Source organism: Grammomys surdaster, unplaced genomic scaffold (genome assembly GCF_004785775.1).
Source record: "Grammomys surdaster isolate TR1022 unplaced genomic scaffold, NIH_TR_1.0 125801, whole genome shotgun sequence".
Taxonomy (NCBI): domain Eukaryota; kingdom Metazoa; phylum Chordata; class Mammalia; order Rodentia; family Muridae; genus Grammomys; species Grammomys surdaster.
This window is the reverse complement of record NW_021620632.1, coordinates 166588-190851: the sequence shown is the minus strand read 5'-3', so window position 1 is coordinate 190851 and position 24264 is coordinate 166588. Positions and strand designations below refer to the sequence as shown.

Genomic DNA, 24264 nt, shown 5'->3' with positions numbered 1-24264 from the left:
TGAGGAATAAAAATCGTTGGAGCCCAGGAGTTCAAGGACAGCTTAAGGAACATAGTAAGATCCCTGTCTTAAAACCAAACATAAAGAGAGAAACGTCATTGGGCTGGAAAACACCAAAGTCCAAAAGCTTTGAGCTTTATTTTACACAGAAAATAAAACACAGGTACTATTCAGCTGTACTGTAAACCTGAGTTACATTTTAAACAAGCCTATTTATCAAAAAGTTACCTAAAATATTTTTGTTGATATGAATAGTCATACTGGCATCTGTACTGACCCTATGAAGTGTAGATTTTAAAAGTTAACAATTATATTACCAAGTGATAGGCCAAATAAAATGCTTCCGTACAAGATTACGTACGTATAAAGTGTACTTACAACACACACATTCTCAATGAGGAAACTTTTCACCCCCAAGGGAATGAACATTGGCTTTTTTTTATGTGCAAAATAAGACAGATACAGTACATAAAACAGACATAAATCATATCTGTGAGGGGGAAACCTAGTCTCTCGGCATTTAAGTTATATAAGAAGACTCAATTTTAGAACACTTATGTAGAATATACAAGGTCCTGTGAGTGATACAGAGTATGGCCCAAAAAGGGAGGCAGTCAGAGGAAAAAAAGGCAAGAGTCCTTAACAGTGCCAATTAATAGAACACAAAACCAGTACTAAGCCACTCTACAACCATGGGCAGGAACAGGTAGCAGGCATATGCCCAAAGCTTAGTTCTTCCTGTCAGAGAGGGGTAGGATGGAGGGGGGTGATTTTTTTAAGCTAATACATGACTTTGAAATGGGCAGGTCTGAAGTTGGAAAATGTTCTTTACATTGGCCTAACCTTTTTCCATTTTTCTATAAACATTTTTTCACAGTTTCTAAAAAAACAACCAAAATACAAACTCTGAAGCAAAATAAATCACTTGGTTCAAAGAGACCTATTTTACAAACATTTTAAATCTAAGCATTTAGAATCAGAATAAAGACTTTGTTCCAATTTGTCATTTTATGCAAGAATGAGTTTCTAAATTTAAGAAGCCACAAGAATTTCTGTTGACATCCCAGAGTTGTTAAGGGCTGAATGACAATCTAATCCATTCTGAACACACACTGAAAGGTCCAAGAGCTCACAAAAGATGACAGAGATCCATTCACTATGGAAACAGCAAGTACTGACTGATAGCACAGTGGGTTTTTCCAAAAGGAGGCCAGCAGATGTGTGTGGGAAACCAGATGTTTGGGTGACCAATCACCACCTGAGAATTATTTTCTTGGAATCACACACATATATCTTCATAATCAAAAAGCCTTAGTATGATGAGGTACTGATGAAGTGGGGATCACAAATGTACATTTTAATGTTCATCACCAATGGAAAAAATAAAACATTTCTATATGCTTAAAACTTGTCATTAGTGCATTTAAATTTCTGGAGAATGAATAAAAATGTAAAATATCTTTACAATAATACAATGTTATTAGAAATTAGCCATGTACTGAGGTCATATTAGTGAGCTACCATTGTTTAAATATAAGAAAAGTAATTTCTTGATCCAAATTAGTGAAAACTTAAAAAAAGATTGTCTTTAGAGGACATTATTTAAGGATAATTTTTTTCAGATACATTCTGATACTCAAAAATCACTTTATAACAGAATTATAGGTTTAACTTTTCAAACATATCCTTAAAAAGATGTCAGATTTCCATTTCTACGGGAGATATTTTCACCAGTGTGTTCGATTCCACAGGGTAAGTCTTCTTCATTATTATTAAGAACTTCATACATATTAGAAAGATTGCCATTCATTGCCTTTTCATCTTTTCGAAAAGATACCGGCAGACTTGCTAGACTAAAACTGACATCTTTAAAGGCATGCAACAAAAATATCCCCACAATGATTGTGAAGAAGCCACTCAAAGTCCCAATGACATCATCAACAGGCATATCTTGCCATTCTTTAAAAAGAATAGCTGAACAAGTCAAAACTGAAGTTGTAAAGAACACATAATATATTGGAGTCACAATGGAAGTGTTGAAAATGTCCAGAGCCCGGTTTAGGTAATTAATTTGTGTGCTCACACAGACCACAAGGCTAAGCAGCAGAATCCAGGCAAGAGGATGCCGCAGAACAGGCTTTCCAGCCAACAACTCTTTTATGGCGATACCCAAACCCTTCACACAGGAGACTGAAAATGCTCCAATCACAGAGCAGATTGTTATATACACAAGAATGTTTGTCTGTCCATGTCGAGGTCCCACCACAAAGATGAATATCAAGGCCACAATGACCACAAATGTTGCAAAGACCACAAAACCTAGAGGAAGCAAAGAAAAGCTATATTGAAACAATGCGCACACAAACTCAACAGGAACGGTATATGTATCTCCCAGTACTGCATCCTCAGATTTATCTTGCCTATAAAACTATTTGATGGATTCATTTTGAAATGTTAAAGAATTTGTAAGTTACTAGTTGAAGGTAACTCCAATTCACACCGAAGAGACACATGACTCTAAGAAAAATAATTCTTGGTTGAGGATTTAGCTCAGTTATAGAGTGCTTGCCTACCAAGCGGAAGGCTCTGGGTTCGGTTCTCAGCTCTGGAAAAAAAAATAATAATTCTCAGGTGGTGACTTTTCTCTTGCTCCTCTAGCAAAATCTCACCTATACAAATACATCAGAAGTACACACTGGAGGGCTGGGGACAGAGTGCAGCTGGCAGAGTGCTTGCCTGGGATGTGCAAAGCCCTGGATTCAATCCTCAGTACCACTTTAAAATAAAAGTACACAGTCTAAAATCTAAATATGCTTCATAGTATAAACAGAAACTTACCACTGACATTTTTAATTGTTTTTTCAACAGAGGACTTCTCTGCATACCCTGGTTGTCCTGGAACTCAATCTGTAAACCAAGCTGTTCTCTACCACTTGAGTGCTAGGAATAAAGGAGTGTGGCAGCACCACTGACACGTTAAATCACAAGGCAGGGGGAAATGATAATCACAACAGGGGAAGGAGATGCCAGTGTAGACTTAAGTTCAGAAGTGCCCTTGAATGTTCATCTCTATCTGCAAAAATCAGAAGTTATAGCCAAGTGGTGGTGGTGTACACCTTTAATCCCAGCACTCAGGAGGAAGGGGCAGGCAGATCTCTGAGTTCAAAGCCAGCCTGGTCTACAGAGTGAATTCTAGCACAGCTAGGGCCACACAGTGAAAACCTATCTTGAAATTAAAAAAAAAAAAGTAAGAAATATAAAAATCAGTATTATGAGTTGTTTTCTTAAAAGGGACACATCTGGAAATAAATATAGTATCAGGATAAGCAGCAAGTCAACAAGAGAACTTGAACACTGTTGGGGTTTTGGTTGAGTATGGAGAATAGTGGTATGCATCATAGCTGACAACTGTATAATTATGTGCACCAGCCACAGTTCTCAGCAATTCTCAAATTCTCCACTGCAGATAGTCCGTAAATGGCCTTCTGCATCTGAGGATGAAAAGAGAGGAATTGGGGAGGCACAGTAACCCTAGCACTCTGGAAGTAGAGTCAGAAGCATGTGGAACTCAGATTGTCTCTGGCTATAGCAAAAGTTGAAGGCTGGCCTAGGCTACATGAGACTTTGTCAAAAAGAAAGAAAACTACAAAAAAGAACAGGAAACAAACCAAGGCTAAGAAAAGCCAATCTACTTCTTCAAACTCCAACAAATAACAGGCTATTTAAAGCAGACAGAAACAGGGAAAGACAGTAATAGATATATTTCTGAGTATATTGTAAGTACAAGATAAGTCAACTACTACAGTAAATCTGAGAAAACTGAATCCTGAGCTGGGCATGGTGGCACACACCTATAATCCGAGCACTTGAAAAGCAGAGGCAGGTAGATCTCTGTTAGTTGGAAGCCATCTTAGTGCATACAGAGTTCCAAACAAGCCAAAGTTACATGGTGAGACTGTCTCAGAAAAAAAAAAAAAAAGTTGGATTCTACATGTTGCATCAGAATGTGACTCAGTAGAACACTCACACCTCCTGTGGAGCTGGAGCGGTATAAAGGTGAAAGGGAACCAGATAACTGGTTCAAAGTCCACCTAGGCTGTCTGACGTGCTTTAGACAACTTAAGAGTAGAACCAGACAAGGAGAAGAGTTCTAAGAGGAAGTGATGATTTCTTCAGGATAATTACGAATAACTAAGCAAGTAATAACAATCGAAGTAATTTTCAAGATATACAAGAAACCTCCATAAGCTGGGTAGAGTGATGCACCTAAAATTCTAGCACCTAAGACAGTGCGGCAGGTACCAGGTATTGGTGGCCAGCCTGGGCTATAAAGTGAGAGCCTGTGAAAATGAGAGAGAAAGAAGGAAATAATCATAATGTTTAAGAATAAAAGTTTTATTGTAAGGGGAATATAAAGAAATATAGTAAACCTATATAAATGTAATAGGTACCAGATAATGACTATGGTCAAAGAAATAGCAGTGATTTAAGCATATTATTTTGAAATTAAAAACATAATTAAACAACAAAAAAAGACAAAAGGCTAGGGACACATGAGAACCATTTCTTATAACCTGTGCAAAACAATTCATCTATGTACACACAAAATCAATATTAAAAATAAAATTTAAGTACAGTAACATTAATGAGGCTTTTCTTACCTGGATCACCTAACTTATGAGACATTTCATTTAAGGTCTCAATCTCTTCTTCCTTTGGAGCATGAATGACCATAACTGTAGACCCTAGAATACTTAGCAAACACCCAATTTTCCCATGAAGATTAAGTCTTTCATTTAGGAAGTATGAAGACAGAATGGCACTAAAAGGAAGAATAAAGGTTGAACATTTAAATTAGCTCTTTTCAAACTTTTAAATTTAACAGACTTGCAATGTACAATCACAGAGCTCACACAAAAATATTTCTAGCTTTTTGACAAAATCATACAACTGTAATGCGGTCTTAAAGTTTGCTTAGCAAGAAAGCACTGTCTCTTCACCTGTATTTGTGAGCATTCAACTAGCAGGATAAAAATATGGCCTCTGCCTCCATTCTATACCCGTCTCCTTTGCTCAGTAAGTATATTCTGCAATCACCCTCCTAATCAATTAGCCTGACTGACACTGCTTGGCTGTGAGTACTGTGGCTTGCTCTCTCTCTCTGTATCAACTGGGAACTCATGTTAGTACCCCAGGAGACACTGTAATGAAGTACTGCCCCCTTGCCTTTCCAACATACTTCTTATACTTTCTCCCTTGTCTTTTTTACTGCTTCACTCTTAGACTGGCATTTTTGTATGAGTGCAGAATCTAGTCTAGGACCATCAGAACTGTTGCCCTAAAGCTCCTAGAACAAAATGAACCACCTCCTTCATATACACTGAAACTGTGTATTTATCATCTTTTTACTGTAAGACTCCACATGAAATATCAAGAGATATAATTTATTCAGCCTAATTCTTAATAAAAAAAAATCTGTATCCAAGTCAATGTTTCAAGTTTACAAAACTTCAATGTACTAATGTTTGCGTTCTTTTTAAAAATGACATTTATTTATCTCCCCTCACTCTCGTCTTCTCTCTTTTCTGTCTCTGTCTCTCTTGGACTGTGTGAAGATGAGAAGACAACTTCTGTAGGTAGGCTGTCTCTCTTCTCCAACCTCAGCAGTGAGTGCTTTTACCTGCTAAGTCATCTTGCCAGCCCTTATGTATTGATTTAATTGTGTATGATCTGCCTACAATCATCCTAAGTTATTTGGAAATACAGAGTCAATAAACTGTAATCTGAGAACATTTTAATTATTAATTTGCCTATAAACTGCAAAGTTTTTTATAACTTATAGTTAGTTTTATTCAAACTTAAAAAGAAAGTACAGAATAAACAAATAAGATCAGAGTATAATAAAGGAAAGTTAAGGATAAAAACATAATCATATTTTATAATTTAATAGAAAGGGCAACAGAAGCTCTCAACTTTCAAAATAGTAATAAAAACTCAGACTTCAAATAGGCTTAACTATTTGGATTAATCATTATAGTAACAAAACAGGACAAGTTTTAAGCTGGTCTTGCAAAACAAATACCTCATGCCAGTCTTTTTAGAGGTATACAACCTCCCTGCCACCCCACTCCTAACACTTGATGTTCTATAATAGTTAATAAATCCTACCTACAACAGTGTATGTATACTGAATGGTAAATGTTAAGATGAGGAGCAACATTTCTAAAGTTGAAATCACTAATATGCTGGTCCTGGATATAAGCAGAAGAATAAAATGGTTTTGTCCCACAAATCAATAACTATGAAAGAACACTACTACAGATTATTTAAAAATCCTCAAGGGTGTTCAAGTATATTGACATATAATCAGCACTTTAGTATTTTACAGACTAAAATAGCATTTCTCATGTGAAATACAGAGTCTTACCTTACGAGGACGCTGAGCGCACCTAGTGGAGTTACTAGTGTGGCCGGAGCAAATGCATATGCAGCAAAATTGGCCACTTCACCAGCTCCCACTGAAGAGATGAACAATAAAAACCCACCTCAGACAGGAATAGACTCAATTTGAAGATGTCTGCATTTTATGTAACACATACCTAGTATTTCAACTATATTGTTGTTCATAACTTCCATATCTTCTCTCATCTAGGTATGAGTGCTGTAAACTACCAACATCTGTTACCAACAAGCCAAGTCAGTAAATGTAATTAAAATCAATAGTTTTAATGTGAAAGATATAATTTATGTATAGGGTATTAATAGATTTGTAAACTAGGACAACAAATACACTTTTAAAAAGCTGACACTGATATAAAGGTAAATTTCACAAGTTTTTCTGGATCCTTTTTTAAAAAGCCAACCTTTTTTTATTTTTACTTTTTGAGATGGTGTCTTGCCAGTTCAAGTACACACTCTCAGCTCATGTTTTCTTCTTCCCTACTCCTTTTCTTTTTCTTTTCTTCTCTCCTTCTTCTCCTCCCTCTTTAATTCCTCATTCTAGGCTACATGTTTTTATTACATTTTTATGAGGCATACAAAGTAGTGTCTTCCACTGCCATTTCCATTCACAGTCCATCACTGAAGAAAGTTAGGTCAGGAGTGCTGTTTATTGGCTTTCTTTCTTTTTAAAAATTTTTACATGTATTTTTATGTGTATGAATGTTTTTGTTTGCCTGTATACATGTACACTACATGTGTTCCTGGTATTCAAGTAAAGGAGAACTTGAGCTCCCCTGGAACTGAAGTTAGATAGCTGTCTATAAAGGCTACACCACAGAGAAACGATGTCTTGAGAAAAAAAGTTTTATCAAGTAAGTGGGGCCACAAGTACACACCATTATGTATATCTGGCTAAGCACTGTACCACTATATCCACCTTTACTTCTTTTTAATATTCAAAAAAGTTTGGTGTAAAACTAAGTGAGAGGACATGCCTGTAATCCTAGCACTTGGAACGTAAAAGCAGCAGGGTCAGAAGTTCAAGATCACCTTTAGCTACTACCTTAGCAGTTTAAGTCCAGCCTAGGCTATGTAAAACCATGTCCTTTAATTAACTAACTAGCTAATTCATTAGTGAGAAATGCTTTCACTATGTAGCTCTGGCTGACCTCGAACTAGCTATGTAGACCAGGCTGGCCTCAAACTTGGAGACTTGTCTGCTTCTACTGGGATTAAAGATGTAACCAACCATACTCTGTGAGCTTCTATCTTTTAAAAAAAAAAGTTTTATACAAAAGATTTTAATATCAAAACTACTGCTTATGGTCACTAAGGATTTACATAATTGCTAAACCCAAAAGTCAATGTTCAATCCTCACTGTATTTACTTTGTATCAACATCATTTGACACCAACCAGAACTGTTTCCCCAAACCCTCTCACTTGGCTCCAAAGGCTTACTTGGTCTCCCCATGTTATTTTGAGGCTTAGTTCCAGTCTCTTTCCTCTTCTACTCCTGAACTCTAAATCTATCTACTCTGTATTTTGAGTATCTTATATTTGGAAATTATATTCTCATTTCCTGATAATATCCTTCAGTCTTTTGGCCTTAAAGAGATAGCAACTCCCAACTTATTGTCACCACCCTGAATGACCTGGTAGAAGTCCAGAGCTGTCTAATTGCCAATCCCACATATCTGCTTAACAATTTAATATAAACTTTTAACATTAATGCACTCAGAACAAACTCCTGATCTCCTCCTACCTGATCTGCGCAGGTCCTTCCTCTATCTTTAGCGTTAGAACAGTTGGTTCTATTGACCATGGCCACGTAAGTCTTCAGTGTCCTTCTTTCATACCATACATTTTAGTCAGTAAGAGACTACACATTTTGTCAGTTCTACATTACAAACATATTCAGAATTCGTTTCACTACAGTCCTTGGTACTAACTTGGTCCATGCTGTCACCTCTTCTTTATACCACACACTTTACTGAAGCTCTCCAATGGCTTTCTATCCAACAAATTCAAAATCCTTTCTGTGACCTAAAAAGCCCAACATTGCTTAATAAATGCCCTCATTTCTCTGACCTTATTTCCTACTGTCCTTATTGTCCTCACTCCCTTACTACTGAACTTCCTTTAATGCTTCCTGAAGTTTTAATATTCTAGCACTAGCTATGCAGCAAATCACTTTAAAGTATGTCAGACTAAAACTAGCAGTTTACTGATATGGTTTGCTGGCCCAGACTTTAGGAAATACTCAGGGTCTTTTTAGAGCTTGGGTCAGATATAAACCAAGGCTGCAGTATCTGATGATTAGAACCATATTCCAGGCACTGGTATGACTGGCTGCTGTTCAGGGATCTCTGTAAAGATAGTTTGGTAGTCTTCACGGCACAGCAACTGGCCTTCTTAAAAAACAAACAATCCAAGAAAAAAGGGAAAAGCTGCACCTCCATTTATGATGTAGCCTTAGAAGCCATACATCAAACTTCCTGGATTCTGTGACCATAGTGGGACAGCACTAATCCTATGCAAGAGAGGATTACTCAAAGGTACGAATATCAGGAGGCAAGAACAACTGGAGGCATCAAAGAGAAGGCTATCATATTCCCAGGCTAGTCCCAGTCCTCAGCAAAGTCTGTAGTTACTATTTTCTTCATTTCAAATGTTCTTTTCTCATACGGCCAGATTCCTCACATCCATTACTGTCTATTACTCAAATACTATCTTTTCAGTAAGGTTTGTCCTTCCTGGTCTCCTATGATAATGTCTGTCTACTTACACTACAATTCATATTCTCCCTTCTAGCTTTCTTTCTTCTCACTATACACACACACACACACACACACACACACACATTTTTTTTTTTGAGACAAGGTTTCTCTGTATAGCCCTGGCTGTCCTAGAACACACTCTGTAGACCAGACTGGCCTCAAATTCACAGAGATCAGCCTGTCCCCCGAGTGCTGGGATTAAACAAAGGTGTGTGCTACCACTGCACAGTTTATGTCTCAGATGTCTTAACAACAATTTCACATTTAAAAAAAAATTAAGTAAGCTTTATTTACATCTTAAGTCTTACTTACATTGGTATTCTGCCTTTATGTATATTTGTGTGAGGGTGTCAGACACCCTGGAACTGGAATTACAGACAGTTGTGAACAATTGTGAACTGTCATGTAGGTGCTAGGATTTGAACCTGAGTCCTTTGGAAAAGCAGCCAGCGTTCATAACCACTAATTCTGTGTCTCAGAGTTTTACCCGAATGTATGTATGTATATACACTATGAGCATGCTTGGTGCCCACAGAGGTTAGAAAAGGGTGTTGGATCTCCCAGAACTGGAGTTACGGATGGTTGTGAACAACTATATGGGTGCTGGGAATAGGGCCCAGGTCACCTACAAGAGCAACATGTGCTCTTAGCTACCGAGCCATCTTTCCAGCCCCCTTCACTTACCTTCATAAAGACAGTAAAAATAAAGATAAAGATAAAAATGTAACACTCTTGAGAAATAATGGAGGAAAAAAAAATCTGATTTTTTTTTCTTTCTTTTTTTTTTTCTAACTTTCAACTGCCAATTTTTTCTTTTCTTTTTTGAAGTGCTCGGGAATCAAATCCTGGGTGTTTTACATGTTAGGCAAGTGCTCTCTATTCCTCCAACCCCCAGCATACACACACCTTTTAACCTACTTATCTGCTTATTATTTATAAAGGCAAAGATATATCAAAAATGTTTTAAGCAGATTAGTTTTTATAAAGATCTTATTATTCGAAATAAATAAGCAATTAACTAAACTACTTTTATAGGTTTCAATCTATTATGAATTTAACTTATAAAAGCAAAATGTTCTAAAATGTGCTAATATGAGCTGTAACAACATATGTAAAGTATTTAACATATAGCTCTAATGTTTTCTTGAAATGTTCTCTATACATACTTGACAGCAGTCCAGCCCACCACAACCATTCTTTAAGATATGCATGTCCTCCTTGACCTGTGAATAAAGAAATGTTTTATTTTTTGGAAGATTATAATTTTCTTGTAAAATATGTAACAAGTATTAATTAATCATAGATTTTTAAAATGTCTGATATGATATTTCTTGGATATTTCATGATTGTCTTGGAAAAGAGATATGAGGATCGTGACTCTTAAAAATGTTTCTCTTTGTACTATACTCTGGAGTTAAAGAACTAACTTAACCCTCCTACTTAGTGTCCTTTTTTAAAGGCAGGTTTAATAAATAAGAAAGATGAATCAACAAAAATTATCAAAGCTGGACAGAGTAGTGCACACCTACTATCCCAGCACCCCGAAGTCTCAAGCGAGATGAGTCCTACAAGTCTGAAGGCAGCCTGGAATACAGAGTAAGCTCCAGGAGAGCCTGAACTAGAATAAGAACCTTTCTGGAGGGAGGGGGATTGCAGAAATAGATCAACTTCAAGTGAGTTAGTCTGCAAAGAGAAAAGGTATTTAGGCGTATGTAGCCCCACCTGAGAAGACACTTCGGTCCTACAAAGACAGAAATGCTCGCAAACTAGGCTGCCAGGAGACGATCTACTCTTTCCTTGACCAAATTAAGTTGAAGAGCAATTGATACTTCAGCCATTGTTCATAAGAAAAAGGTTGAATTTTACAAGCCTTTAATTTAGGAATAGTAACAGGGATGCCTTGAGACCAAGGTTGGACGGCTACAGAAGACAGCTGGGATGCTAGTGTTTTCTCCTTTGTCCAGTAAATCCTAAGAGACTCTGTTTTATGTTTTAGCATTGCTAAATGAGATCTGGCCACTAAGATGGTCTGTTCATAAGGTCCAATAGGCCTAAAATGAAGCACAACCAGGAAGATGGAATGTAAGCACTAATATCTAATAATGAAGGGAATTGTAATGTCCATGGATTGAACTTCAGTTCAATTATACTGAGTACCCTCCAGGGTACTGTAACATATCTGTCACTTGGGGGAAAGAACATACACCATCCAGATCAATTAATGGAAAATGCAAACTAGGAAGACCATTCTTTCCTTTGTTCAATTTTACATCATCAAGAAAAACATCTAAGGCAGAAGTCACAAGTTCTATCACATACAAAATATCCCAGTCTTCAATAAAAGCCTGGTTCTATTCATGGATCACATGTCCTCCTGCACAGACATAATGAAATTTAAACCTTGGAACCTACTTTGGCACTGGTCCCACTCCTATTCTGACAATAACTATAGAAGGAAGCAGTTAACTACTTTTGACAATTTATTTTTCTCATTACAAAACTGGTATCTGATTATCTATTAAATACTTAGAAATCTCTTGAGCAGTTAAATATCAAATATAATCACAAAGAATGAAGACAGTGCTTCTATACTCAAAGAACTTGAGTGTATGAATATATATGTACTTTTTGAAACCTAAAGGACATAACTTACCTGCTCTCATGGAGCCTTTTCTGGCAAGTCGCAGAAGGCCTTTTTTTTTCAAAATGAAACTCCCTCCAATGAAAATGCTGGAGGTCATAGCCAATCCCAGACCAATATAAAAGTCATATTTTCCACGCCCCAGGCTCATTTCGTTAGTTACTTAAGTTCCTGTGAGTGACATTGATCACCAGAGAAACTGCTTGTACTGGAGACAGGATGATGCAGGCCTCAAACCTAAATGATATGAAATAAGGTGAGATTTTTCACAAACTGATCATGAAAGCTCATATACAAATCAAATATTTACTCATTTCTCTCCTCATAAAGGAAAAAAGAAACTACTTTGACATTGGTCCTCTTCCTATTTGTCAGTAACTATAGAAGGAAGCAGTTAACTACATTTGACAACGTATTTTTCTCATTATAAAACTGGTATCTGATTATCTAATAATTGATTAGAAATACATATACTATCTAAACTTAGCACTAAACCTAATTATGTTTCTTCTAATTATGGCAAAAGAGTAGACTGTAATACAAAGTCAAGTTTGGATTAATTTTATAAATTCTGGTTTTGTTTTGTTTTAATTGTTTCCAATCTTAACTGACAGTCCATAATATAATTTTGCTGATAGGAAAAGAACAGAAAAATTAAACATAACAATACATGAATCTAGATTATCAATATATTTATCTACATGCTTAATGATATATTTATCTTCATACAGAGAAAATTTTTTTCTTATACATATATTGTTCTTTTAGAAATATGCATGGGACTAGGTATGGTAATATACACCTGCAATCCTAGCACTCAGTAGGCAGATGCAGAGGGAACTGGAGGTTGAAGCCAGCTTAGGCAACATAGGGAGCCCCTAGACAGCCAAGGGAAAGAAAGCTGTAGGGATATAAAAGTATATGACTAAATATCTATTTAGCCTATCTGGAGACACGCTAGAAAGGGCAGTTTTAGCACTAGTTTGTTAGCAAAGAATGACAGTTTTAACAAACATATCTACTGGGATATGAACTGTAATACTGTTATTCTTTAGAGTACATAAGGACCAGAAGGCTCAGTTCACAGCTGACAGATGGCCCATTTATTTTCCAAATGAGCCAACTCATGGACTTCACTGATGTTAAAACTAAGGTGTACAAAGCAGGAGGAAGGGACATACTTTTTTCCAGCTTTCAGCATCCCACTTTGGGCTTGAAATAAAAATACTCCTTCCTCAACTTCCTGAGTACAAGGTTACAGATCACTGACACCATACTTGGCCCCATAATGTCTCTGTTCAAACAGTTATGTATTAGATGGATGCTGTATGCAATAAATATTATTTTAATCCTCCAAATAAGTGGTGATTTTGGCTAAGTAACTCAGTGGCCAAGCACATGCCTAACATGCATAGAGCCTTATATTTGATTCCCCAGAAGCAGACACACCCATGCAAATGTACTTTTAGTCTTCAATAGGGAGGCAGACAAGAAAGATAATACTATAGCAACAAAACACTACCACACTAAGTTAGTAGCACTCCAAACAAAGGGGAAAGACCAGCAGAGGTTAGTTATGACTCCCATACACTTCAGTGAGATACTTCTCATCCCACTGATTTGGGTCTTGGCTACTAGGCTTGCTCTGATAAATGGGAAAGAAACTGCATGTGGCCAATTGCAAGTTCTGCATCTGGACCAAAAGTCTCCCACACTCTGCTTATGACTTCATACCCCACCATGACCACATGTGATGGTTAGTCTTGGTTGTCAGCTTTACTACATCTAGAATCAAGTAAATGCAAGCATCCAGGCTCTCCTGTAAAGGGTTTCTTTGACCAGGCTATCTGAAGCAGGAAGACCCACCGTAAACGTTGAGTGGCATCATATAGTGGCAGCCCAGATAAACGAACATGGAAGAAAGAAAGTGCTTTTTATCAGCTTGCCTTCTTCACTCTCTCTGGCAAGTTCATATATTTGGGTGTTAGCATGCCTTCACTGATATTACAACCAGCTGGTTTTGTTTTTCTCTCTGGATTTTTTTTCTTTGTTTTTTTGAGACAGAGTTTCTTTGTGTACCCCTGGTTGTCTTGAAACTAGCTCTATGGACCAGGCTGGCCTCAAACTCAAGAGATACACCTGTCTCTCCCTAAGTGCTAGGAATTTAACTAAAATCTAACTACACCATTTCTCTAAACTTCCCTTTTTTCTCTCCAGTCCCTTCCATATCATACTCCCTTTCAAATTAAGGTGTTCTTGCAGAGAACCCAGGTTTGAGTCCAAGCACTGATGTGGTAGCTTACAACCATCTATAACTCACACATCCTCTTCTCACTTCCATGGGCACCAAAGGCACGTTGCAGGTGAAACACTCATACCCATAAAAAAAATTTTAAGCCTCTTTTAATATATATGGTCATTCAAAAAGCTCAGTTCTTTTAGATAATCCTGACCAATACACCTAATAAAGAGCACACCTCACAGAACCTACAGTTTACAACACAGGGAAACATACAGATATGATGCTTATCTCTATATATCTCTTAGACGACTAAAACAGTTCAACAGAATTTGTACAGTAAGTATAAAATTTCCAACATGGGAGCCAAGGATATGGCTTAGTTGTAAAGACCTAGTTTCGATTCCCAGTATTGCACAAAACCAACCCAACATGCTTTACTACATACTTCGGAGCTGCCAGAAAGCTGTGGTCTTACAAGGTCAATAATTTGCTTAGAGCTCAAGTTACTTGTTTATAAACAAGTAATCAGGCATGTAAAGTGTAATAGGAACAATGTAATCCGAATTCCTTTGTGGGCCTTATGGAGATCCCCAATACTGCATAAAAGCTACCCAACACGTTCTATTAACTTGTTTAAAAAATTTTTTAATTGCTTTTGAGGCTCTTATTCTGTATCCCAGGTTACCTCAAACTTGCATTAAAGCTCCAACCTTAGCGTTTCAAATATTGGGATTACAAGGCATGAGTGAGGCATCATGCCCCGTTCTCATCTGACTTCTGAAAAATAAAGAATTGCATGTAGAAACTTTTGTGTGTGACTTAGTAATCCCACATTAAAGGTTTTAAAATACACCTTGATGCCGAAAAGCTGCAGGAATCTCAGGGCAGAAATCACAACCGAATTCCAAAAGCAAAGTTGCCCAAATAGTCTAAGTTAATGTCCATCATGTGAAGTAGAACAGGTCAACAGCAGCATCAATATAACTAACACTCATATCAGTAGTCATCTATATAAAACATTTCCTGGATTCCTCTTTCAAGGGATTTCTAGCCCTCCCTCTGCAGCTCCTAAGGCAAGATGTAAAAATGAAGTTCTAGGTAAAGAGTTTGGAGACTGTCAGGCTCTTAGTACAACAGATACATGTAAGAAAAGAAAAAAGCTAAGATAGCACTCTATGTGCCCAAACACTTGTCACGTCAAGTTTAAAGGTAACTTCCTCATGCCCTATCTGACTGTAACCACCAGCTACAGAGATGAAAACACATGCAGGGAGGAGAAGAGCAGGATTTCTGAACAAGATGGACAACCATTTCTATATACTATCAGAATTTTTGAAAAAGAATTCTGCCTACATTGTTCCTATCACACTCTGCACACCTGGTTACTTATTTATAAGCAGGTCACCTAAGCTCTAAGCAAATTAGTGGCCTTTTAAGCCCACAGCTTTCTGGCAGCTCCAAAGAATGAATGTTAATTGACTCTAAAAAAATTAAAGTTGCCTATTCTGGAGTAGCCATTAATATGTAGTAAAAAGCTTCATCATCATCTAGATCAGCATTGTAATAGAGAACCAAACTGCCAGAGCCAGAACTAACACTACATATTCAGTAAAATGCAATGAGAATGCTCACAGCCTGGGAAAAAGATAAATAAAAAAATCTATCAGCCAGGTGGTGAGGCACACACCTTTAATTCCAACACTTGGGAAACAGAAGCAGGCCAATCTCTGAGTTCTAAACCAGCCTGGTCTCCAAAGTGAGTTCCATGATAGCCAGGGCTACACAGAAAAATCCTGTCTTGAAAAGCAAAAACAAAACAAAAACAAAAAACTATGCAAACACTCTTGTCTCATAACAAGGTAGGTGAAGACTCACAACTGAGGTTGTCCTCTAATCTTTGCATATGCACCAAAGAATACACTCACACATCCCAAATACACACACTCACACACAAATGTTTTTATCTACAAGTGACCAATAAATAGCCAAAAAATGTTCAACATCCTTAGCTATCAGGAAAATGTAAATCTCAACCCAGTCGGAACGAGTATCATCAAGAAAACAATACAGGGGTTGGGGGAGGAATAAGGAAACATATTAATGGAGGTGTAAACTAGTACAGCCTATTTGTATGAAAATACTTCCAAAAACTAAAAACAAGATATGATCTAACTATACTATTTATGGGCCTGTACCTGAAAAAAACTGCTGGCATGCCACAAAATCATCTTTGTATACATGTTTACTATAGCTCTGTTCACAAGTCACAAAATACCAACAGCTGGTGCCTATCAACAAATGAACAGTGTCAGTGTTAGCTATCCTAGAAGTCAAGAGATCCACCTGCCTCTGTCTCCCAAGAGCTGGGACTAAATGCATGCGCCACCACTGCCCTGCTTGGCACAAAGATTTTTAAGAGCCAGAAGTGCTCCAATGACTCCAGGAAACAGCATCCTTAGACTAACAAGGTTAGTATGAGCTATAATATGAGCTCACAGAGACTGTGACAGCACACACAAGTTCACCACACAAATCCCAGCACTGAGAAGGAGAAGTAGACACAAAGCCTCATTCCTACCCAAGAAGCAATTTATAACCAATCCCTACTGGGAAAGAGAAAATCAGTTTTCTCCAATGGAGTAACACTGGATATATCAACCACACTCCAGGAACAGTTAGCCAATGCAAATGGAGTCCATGGTTTTGCTTTGTTGTTTTAAGAACGAATTAAAAAAAGAAAGAATGAGAGCGTGAAATGGGGGGGGATCTAAAAGAAATGGTAGGGGGGAAAGAATATGATCAAAATATATTACATATTTTAGGCTTTCTCATGCTGTGGTAAAACACTATAGCCAAAAGGCTCTTGGGAAGGAAAGGATTTATTTCACTTGCAGTTCCACATCACAGTCCATCATCAAAGTCAAGGAACTCAAGGCGGGACAGGAACTTTCAGGCAGAAACTGATAAAGAGGCCAGAGGAGTGCTGTTAATTAGCTTGCTCAACCTGCTTTCTTACAGGACCACCTGCCCCAGGGATGTATGGCCCAAAGTGAGCTGGGCACTCCCATATCAATCACCACTCAAGAAACTGCATCATTAGCTTGCCCACTGGACAGTCTAGTAAGGACATTTTTTCTCAACTGAGGTTCCCGAGTGCAAAATGATACTAGCTTGTGAGAAGTTGATATAAAACTAGCCAGCATGGTATGACAAAAAAATTAAAGCAAACAAAAACATCAGTATTATTTGCTGCCATGACATCTGATATAGCTAGGAAAACAATCAACTGTCGCACCACAAATCCCCCTCCATACTTCTGTTGATTAAAAAAAATCCTCAAAAAAAAAAAAAAAACCCTCAAGTCAAACTAACATTCTCATGATAACCAGGCAGTGTTTTATATCATGTAGTGGGCTTTGGTACTCTCCTAGCCTAAGAAATTATCAAGTCAAGTAATCACATCTCCCTCAGGAGCTACGAGTTACTCCTGTGATTAAAGAGCCTGCCTCCTACAGTTCTTTATTCTAGTCTGAATATCACGCCCATGAGGCTCTGCATGGTATATGTGTTCTCTTTGTCTGGTTTGAGTAAAGGAAACTAAGAAACTGCTATCTACCTTACATGTGAGGGTTGTGAAGTGAGAACTGCCTGCCTCTCCTCCAATCAGTAAGGTAAAGGGGTGATTAAAATAATGCATTTATTTTATGCACTCAAATTCAAATAAGGGCATTCATTTTCATAGTTTGGTGGCTGGTGGCTGACTTAGAATTTGAAGGCAAGCCTGTACTCCTCCCTAACTGGTATATTTCCAGAAGTTAACAAAGTAAAAAAGCAACCTTAATTCTAGAAAGCCATTCATTTTATTCTAAGGTCAATGAAAGTTAATTGCACCTACTTTTATTATGCCTCATATAAGAATTTCCTTCACAATTTAAAGTTTCATGACACTGTTTAAATTTTCTCGCCTTCCGGTCTGGGCCCGAGCACTGAGCAGATCCCAGGTGGCAGCTCTGCACCCAATCTCACAAATCCCAGAGGAGGCAGACCTCCCAGGAGCTCTAACCTGGGCAGTATCTTAGGTAAGGAGACAGCAACACCCACCCCAAACAGGGAGTAACTGTGACCCACTGGGGCCCAGGAATTCACTCCTGGCCTGGAGCACTGGTTCCTTCCTGTCTGCACCCAAGCACTAAGCAGATCTTAGGCCCCAGCTCTAACTCCAGTAGTAACACCCACCCCACACAGTTCTGAAACAACCAACATAGTAAGAAATACGGGCTCCAGTCAGACAGGGTAGGTAGCACTAAGGAGATCCAGATGGCGAAAGGCAAGCACAAGAACATAAGCATCAGCAACCCAGGGTACTTAGCATCATTAGAACCTAGTTCTCCCACATTAGAAAGTCCTGAATTCCCCATATCACCAGGAAAGCAAGACTCAGATTTAAAATCACTCCTAATGATGATGATAGAGGACTTTAAGGACATAAATAACATTCCCAAAGAATTTGAGGAAAACACAGGTAAACAGGTAGAAGCCCTTAAAGAAGAAACACAAAAATCCCTTAAAGAATTACAAGAGAACACAAACAAACAGGTAAAGGAATTGAGCAAAACCATCAAGGACATAAAAATGGAAGTAGAAACAATAAAGAAATCTCAAAGGGAGACTACCCTGGAGATAGAAATCCTAGGAAGAGATCAGGGGTCATAGAAACAAGCATCACCAACCGAATACAAGAGATAGAAGAGAGAATCTCATGTGCAGAAGATACCATGGAAAATATTTTCTCTTTTCTTTTTACCTACATACTATCCAAACATATAAAGCTGAAAGGGCTTTAGGGGCAAGTTGCCTCAATCATGTATGTGTAGTTTTAGAAATTATCAATTACTGTTTTGTCTTTGAAAACAAACCTTAAAAAACTGTAAATAATTATTTTTATGTATAAGTGATTTCCCTGCATGCATGTACCCATGTGTGCCACTGGTGCTGTTGAAGGCCAGTCTCCTGGAAAAGAGTTCCAGATGGTTGTGAGCGCTGGTCATCTCCAAGAGCAACAGGGCTCTTAACCACTGAGCCAAGTCTTCAGCTCCCTGAAAAAAAAAAAACAAACTCTTCAAATTCACTAAGTTCCTTAAAGACAACTACTTTGGCTATCTGTGGTAGTTTTTCACAAAAGCACTCATTTGTGGTAGCATATTTTATATGAACGGCTTTCTAGAATTAAGGATGCTTTTTTAGTCTTTACTTCTGGAAATATACCAGTTGGGGAGGAGTGCAGGCTTGTCTTCAAATTCTAAGGCAGGCACTAATTTATGAAAATTAATTACCTCATTTGGACTTACAGTTTACTAATAGGACATACGTGTGAATATCCTGAAAGAAATGAGTTGCTTTGATAGTCTCTGATCTGGTCATACCCTGTTCCTACTCTCTGTAACTGAAGGTCAAACACAGCTGAGGACACCCCACAGGGTTATTTTTTATAAGTCAGGGTCAAGCTTAAAGACAGCTGAACGAGAAAACATAGAGGGCATGGAAGATAACTCAGCAAATATGAGGACCCAAGTTCAAAACCCTGCACCTAAGTTTTAAAAAGCTGAGTATGGCTTCATCAGTACCTATAATGCCAGCACAGCTACAGGTTCAGTGAGAGATCCTGTATCAAGATATTAATAAAAGATTAACAAAGCAGGGCAGTTAACATCTTTACGTGGAGGAACCTAGGAATGAGTAAATGGGTAGAGCCAGTAAATAACTTGTTGTGCACATGCAGGCGCAGAACCAGGCTGTTCTCTCCTTTTCTCAAATGATGTCTCCTTGTCACAGCAGGTAACGTGTAGCTAAGGCAGGGTCCCAATGTAGTTAGTTACCTTCTCTACCCTGTGTGTTCTCCTACTGCTCTGACAATACTATCACCATTCTTATCACCAAAGGTGTATAAAAGAGCCAACAGTCATGTATTCTACCTTTAGAACATGATCTTGCATCTGCTCTGCCTCATCAGACTGGTACTTCCATGCCTCCTGGCCCTAAACCAGTTTAAACCACACAATACAATGCTGTCAACTGGGGTAGAAAACATCTCTGCCAATCTTATCCTCCCTGCCTAAAGACTTAGGAAATAGGATGTAGTACACAGCTAACATGAGCAAAAACTAAAAAACAAAAAAACCTTAGATTGATTTCCCACTACTTACCAAAGTCTTAACGTTGTAACTAAGACCAATAACTACGACCCTTCCCTTGTTCCACATCTAACTTTTAAATCTTATATCCTAATACTGCATTTCTCATACCTTGTGTACTTTCTACTTTAACCTATTCCTAATTGTTTATTTACCATCTTCACTGCAAAGGGCCCAATCACTCCTGTCAGCAAGTCTTGCTTGAATTCCAAGGAGCCAAAATACTTATCATGTTTCATGAATCCCCTAGTCTTCAGTCCCATTCTGAATTTCCTAACCTGTATTAAGGCTACCTGTATAGATCATAACCTCCTTCGCTGCAGCTCTCCATGAGGAACTGGCTCACCTATGAATCACACTTACTTAAACTAAGATGTTCTGAGTACATAATATATTTATGAACTGGGATAGAGCCATGAAGAAAAAGACAGACCAAAGCTTGTCTTCATGAAAGTTACCTTTCAGCTGGAGGCAGGGTAAAACAAGAAATAAAGGACACTGCAATGTGGTAAGCGCTGTGATGAAGTAATGTACATTAAGGCTAAGGGAGGAGGCCTTGATGAGGGAACACTGCGCAGACTTAAAGGGATGGGAGAACAAAGCAGCAATGTAAACGCAGGCGCTCCGTAAGAGCAGGTATTCTGTTTTCTGGGAAAGGAAAGATGACTATGGTTTATCCGAAGTGAGCAGAGTCATGTGAGATACCACAGTAGAGTAACATGACATGTCGGACCTCGTGGGGGCCCCTATAAGCAAGACGCAAAGCCAAAAGACATAAACACGCCTGCAATCCATTTATTTTTACCTATAGTCATCACAGAACTTTATACAAGTGTTTCAAATTTATCTACACAAAATTAATACAATTAGATATAAAATATTATGTAGCTGGAAAGATTTTAATCTGAGATATGTGCTTAGTTCTACAATACGAAAGTATGCAGAACTCAGGTGAGTTTGTCAAGTAGGGAGTTTTAAAGTCTCTAATACAATTTTTACTAACTATAACCTTCATGTTATACATTATATCTCACAACTTATTCTATATACCTGCTACTTTGCATCCTTTGATGCAAGTAAGTCTCTCTTCTACCCCACCATCACCATGTCACTCTACAGAGAAGTTCTTGTGCATACCACAACTAATAACTAAATAAGTCAGAGTTTAAGTGAAGCTTTTTATATTTTCTATAGGAAAAAAAAAGGGTACAATATAGTCATGTGTGACTCATTTTTCTATCTTCACAGAACTTCAAAACAAGTAGAACTGCTTTTCTTACATCAAAGGGCTACCACTTCACACAATATCAGAAAATAGCATTGCTTCTCCTTTACAACTACAGAAAATACATCTCACAGTGTAAGCACTCATGAGAGGATCACTCAGAAAATAGATTGTCTCTACTAATCCTGACTGCCATATCATCTTAAAATGTTAGAGCTGAAGGGTCTCCTTATGGAGTCCAGGCTGGCCTTGATCTTGAAATCACCCGTCCCAGCCTCCTGAGTGCTGGAATTACAGGCTTGTGTCACCATACTTGGCTCTAAAAGCTCAGTTCTTAAGTCTACTTCTACATAGTTTTTCCTGCAATCGAAAGCTTTTAGCAGTCTCAACTTCATGTATAGCTCATTTTTCTTGTGTATGTACACCAGCAAGTAGTAGTGGGGTTTCCCCACATGAGATCACATTTGTGAAAAACTAAAGAAAACAGCAATATCCACTACTCTCCACCTTATTTTTTCAGAAGGGGTTTCTCAATCAACCTGAAGCTTACTGACTCAACAAGACTAGCTAGACAGAGGTGGGCTGCTACAAGTCTAGCTGTTTATGAGGGTGATTAAGAGATAGGCATTTTACCAACTGACCCATCTCCCCAGTTCCTTGGCTGATAATTATAAACCCTCACTTAAAAATACTACTGAGCCTAATCTCCGATCTAACTTAGCAACACTGTTAGAAATTAAAATTTTAACTTACATGTAAGTTTAATATGGTCTTTCTTTTAAAAAACAGAGATGATTTATTCATTCTCATTTTCTTGGAAATGCTATCCTTTATTCCCATTTAAAGTATTTAACCACGGCAGAGTAGTTCCACCCTGGAAAGAAGAAAATATGGAAAGGACAGAAAATTACTAAATACTTTTAGAAACATAGTTACTGGCCTCCATGTTCTTTCATTTAATAAGTACTGTGTGAACCAGCCAACTGAGCTTCTACATACAGCTTACTGGAATGAAAGACCTCTGCTCGCGGACTTCCTCTTTTAACTTTAAAAATAATTAATATGGTATCAAATGGGCACATGTTATAGAATCTCAAGAAACAGAACTCAAGACGCACTCCTAAGCTAAATGTCTTGCCATTATAGTTGAGAAACCAAATTAGCATGAACCCAAAACACTGCGTTTTGTGTAACTGCATGAAAAGGAAAATTCGTCGACTCTATTAAGTGCTAGGGAATTGAGTCAAGCATGCTCAAAACGATACAGCAAGCTGAAACCATCTTCTGAAAACTCATGAAGGCAAATAAAACTGACATAAAGAACTTATCGAGTACGCGACCGGACAGGGCCAACCAGCCAGACTTCCGCCGGATTGAATGGCAATCAATCCGACTCACCATGGACTTCCTCACAGCGGATCACAAGGGAAGCTGCGTCGACCTCAGAACACGCGAAAAAGAAAGTCGCCCCTGGGGCGCTTCTCCGACATCAGGAGTCTGAGATAGCCCGCAACTCAGCCCTAGTGCTTGCTTACAGGAAGTAGCTACCTTAGGGCCGTCGCGGGCGGGCGAGCGACGCGGCTCCCTCCGGGACGCGACCCGTGTGCCCGCTCAGACCCCCACGCAGGCAGCTCGCTCCTGCGCGCACACAGCCACCGTCTCCGGCGACGTCCCGCGGGAAGTTCGTGCATCCGGGACTGCAGTGAGCGCCGCCTTCTCCATGAGAGAGCCGAGAGGAGCCTACCTCGGACAGCCTTCGGCCGCACCGCGGCCAGCACCAGAGGAGCCGCCAAGAACCTGCCGAGAAACCTGGACGCAGATTAGTGACGTAAACCGAGCGCGCACTGGGCGGACCAGCTCAGGCCCCGCCCCCGAAAGGCTCTTCGCTCGGCCCTGACAGCAAGCAGGAGGGGTGGTGTCTCCTAAGGTGGTTCTTACTCACCAACTGATCAAAAATCAAGCTCTGTGGCCTCTTATTTAAAATCCGATTTCCAGGGAGCCTTCCCGTGGGACCTTTGGAATTGAGGACGTGGGTTTGACCGCAAAGGGCGGAAGTGGGTGGGACAAGGAGACAGGTTTCCAGGAAAGAGGCGGTAAAGCTTGTGGGGACCTTGTGATTTGATAAGAACCCCTTCTTGGACAGGAGATCTTTTCCACGAGATGCACAGGAAACACAGTACTAGCTTTTCCTCAGCTACTTCTGGTTTGAAAAATCCATCGAGGGCTGCTGAAAATCCTTGGTTACAGATGTAAAGGTCTTTGAATATGTTACTCCAGAATGTGACTAATCTCAAGAACATTAGTTTGGGTGTGTTGCGGGGGGGAATCCTTGTAAAATGAATTATATATTTATTGAAACATAAAAACAGCACGTGTAGTTTTCCTGTTTCCTATTCTAATGCTTTGGAATTGATGGCCTAAGATATTGCAGGAGTGGCTAAGTAGCTAATTTAAAAACTACTCGGCTGTAAACTTGACAATCAGAAACCCAAGTGTCTTAGAACTGGCTCTGAGGAATCAAGATGTACTCTCAGCCCCTTCTCTAGCATCAGGTCTGCCTAAACGATGCCATATTTCCTGCCATGATGATAATGGACTGAACCTCTGAAACTGTGAGCCAGCCCCAATTAAATGTTGTCCTTTATAAGAGTTGATTTGTTCATGGTGTCTCTTCACAGCAATGAAATCCTAAGACAATATGCTATATGATTATGACCCATTATGTGCCAATTATACTTCAATAAA

The 24264-nt window shown here is 38.6% G+C and overlaps 1 protein-coding gene across 7 annotated transcripts; it reads right to left on the bottom strand.

The window, feature by feature from the left end:
- Positions 1 to 104: 104 nt before the first annotated feature.
- Positions 105 to 23339, bottom strand: Nipa2 (NIPA magnesium transporter 2). 7 transcript variants are annotated; one of them, XM_028789215.1, is made up of 7 exons: positions 23068 to 23339; positions 22273 to 22393; positions 11874 to 12098; positions 10387 to 10443; positions 6428 to 6518; positions 4662 to 4822; positions 105 to 2319 (listed from the first exon to the last, which is right to left on the bottom strand). In XM_028789215.1, the coding sequence occupies exons 3-7, from the start codon at positions 12010 to 12012 to the stop codon at positions 1688 to 1690; spliced, it is 1080 nt and encodes a 359-aa protein (XP_028645048.1). In that variant the 5' UTR covers positions 12013 to 12098; positions 22273 to 22393; positions 23068 to 23339; the 3' UTR covers positions 105 to 1687. The 7 variants fall into 7 exon arrangements, with proteins under 7 accessions (XP_028645048.1, XP_028645050.1, XP_028645049.1 ...); XM_028789217.1 differs by having other exon boundaries at positions 23264 to 23327; XM_028789216.1 differs by lacking the exon at positions 23068 to 23339 and adding an exon at positions 22918 to 23016.
- Positions 23340 to 24264: the final 925 nt, after the last annotated feature.

Bases quoted from the DNA above. Each gene is read 5' to 3' on its own strand.
- Nipa2 (XM_028789215.1), bottom strand. From the start codon at position 12,012: ATGAGCCTGGGGCGTGGAAAATATGACTTTTATATTGGTCTGGGATTG. The intron at 6,519-10,386 runs GTATGTATAGAG...TCATCTCTTCAG, and splicing joins GTGGGCTGGACTGCTGTCAA to TGGGAGCTGGTGAAGTGGCC. The intron at 4,823-6,427 runs GTAAGACTCTGT...TCTTCCTTTTAG, and splicing joins GCGCTCAGCGTCCTCGTAAG to TGCCATTCTGTCTTCATACT.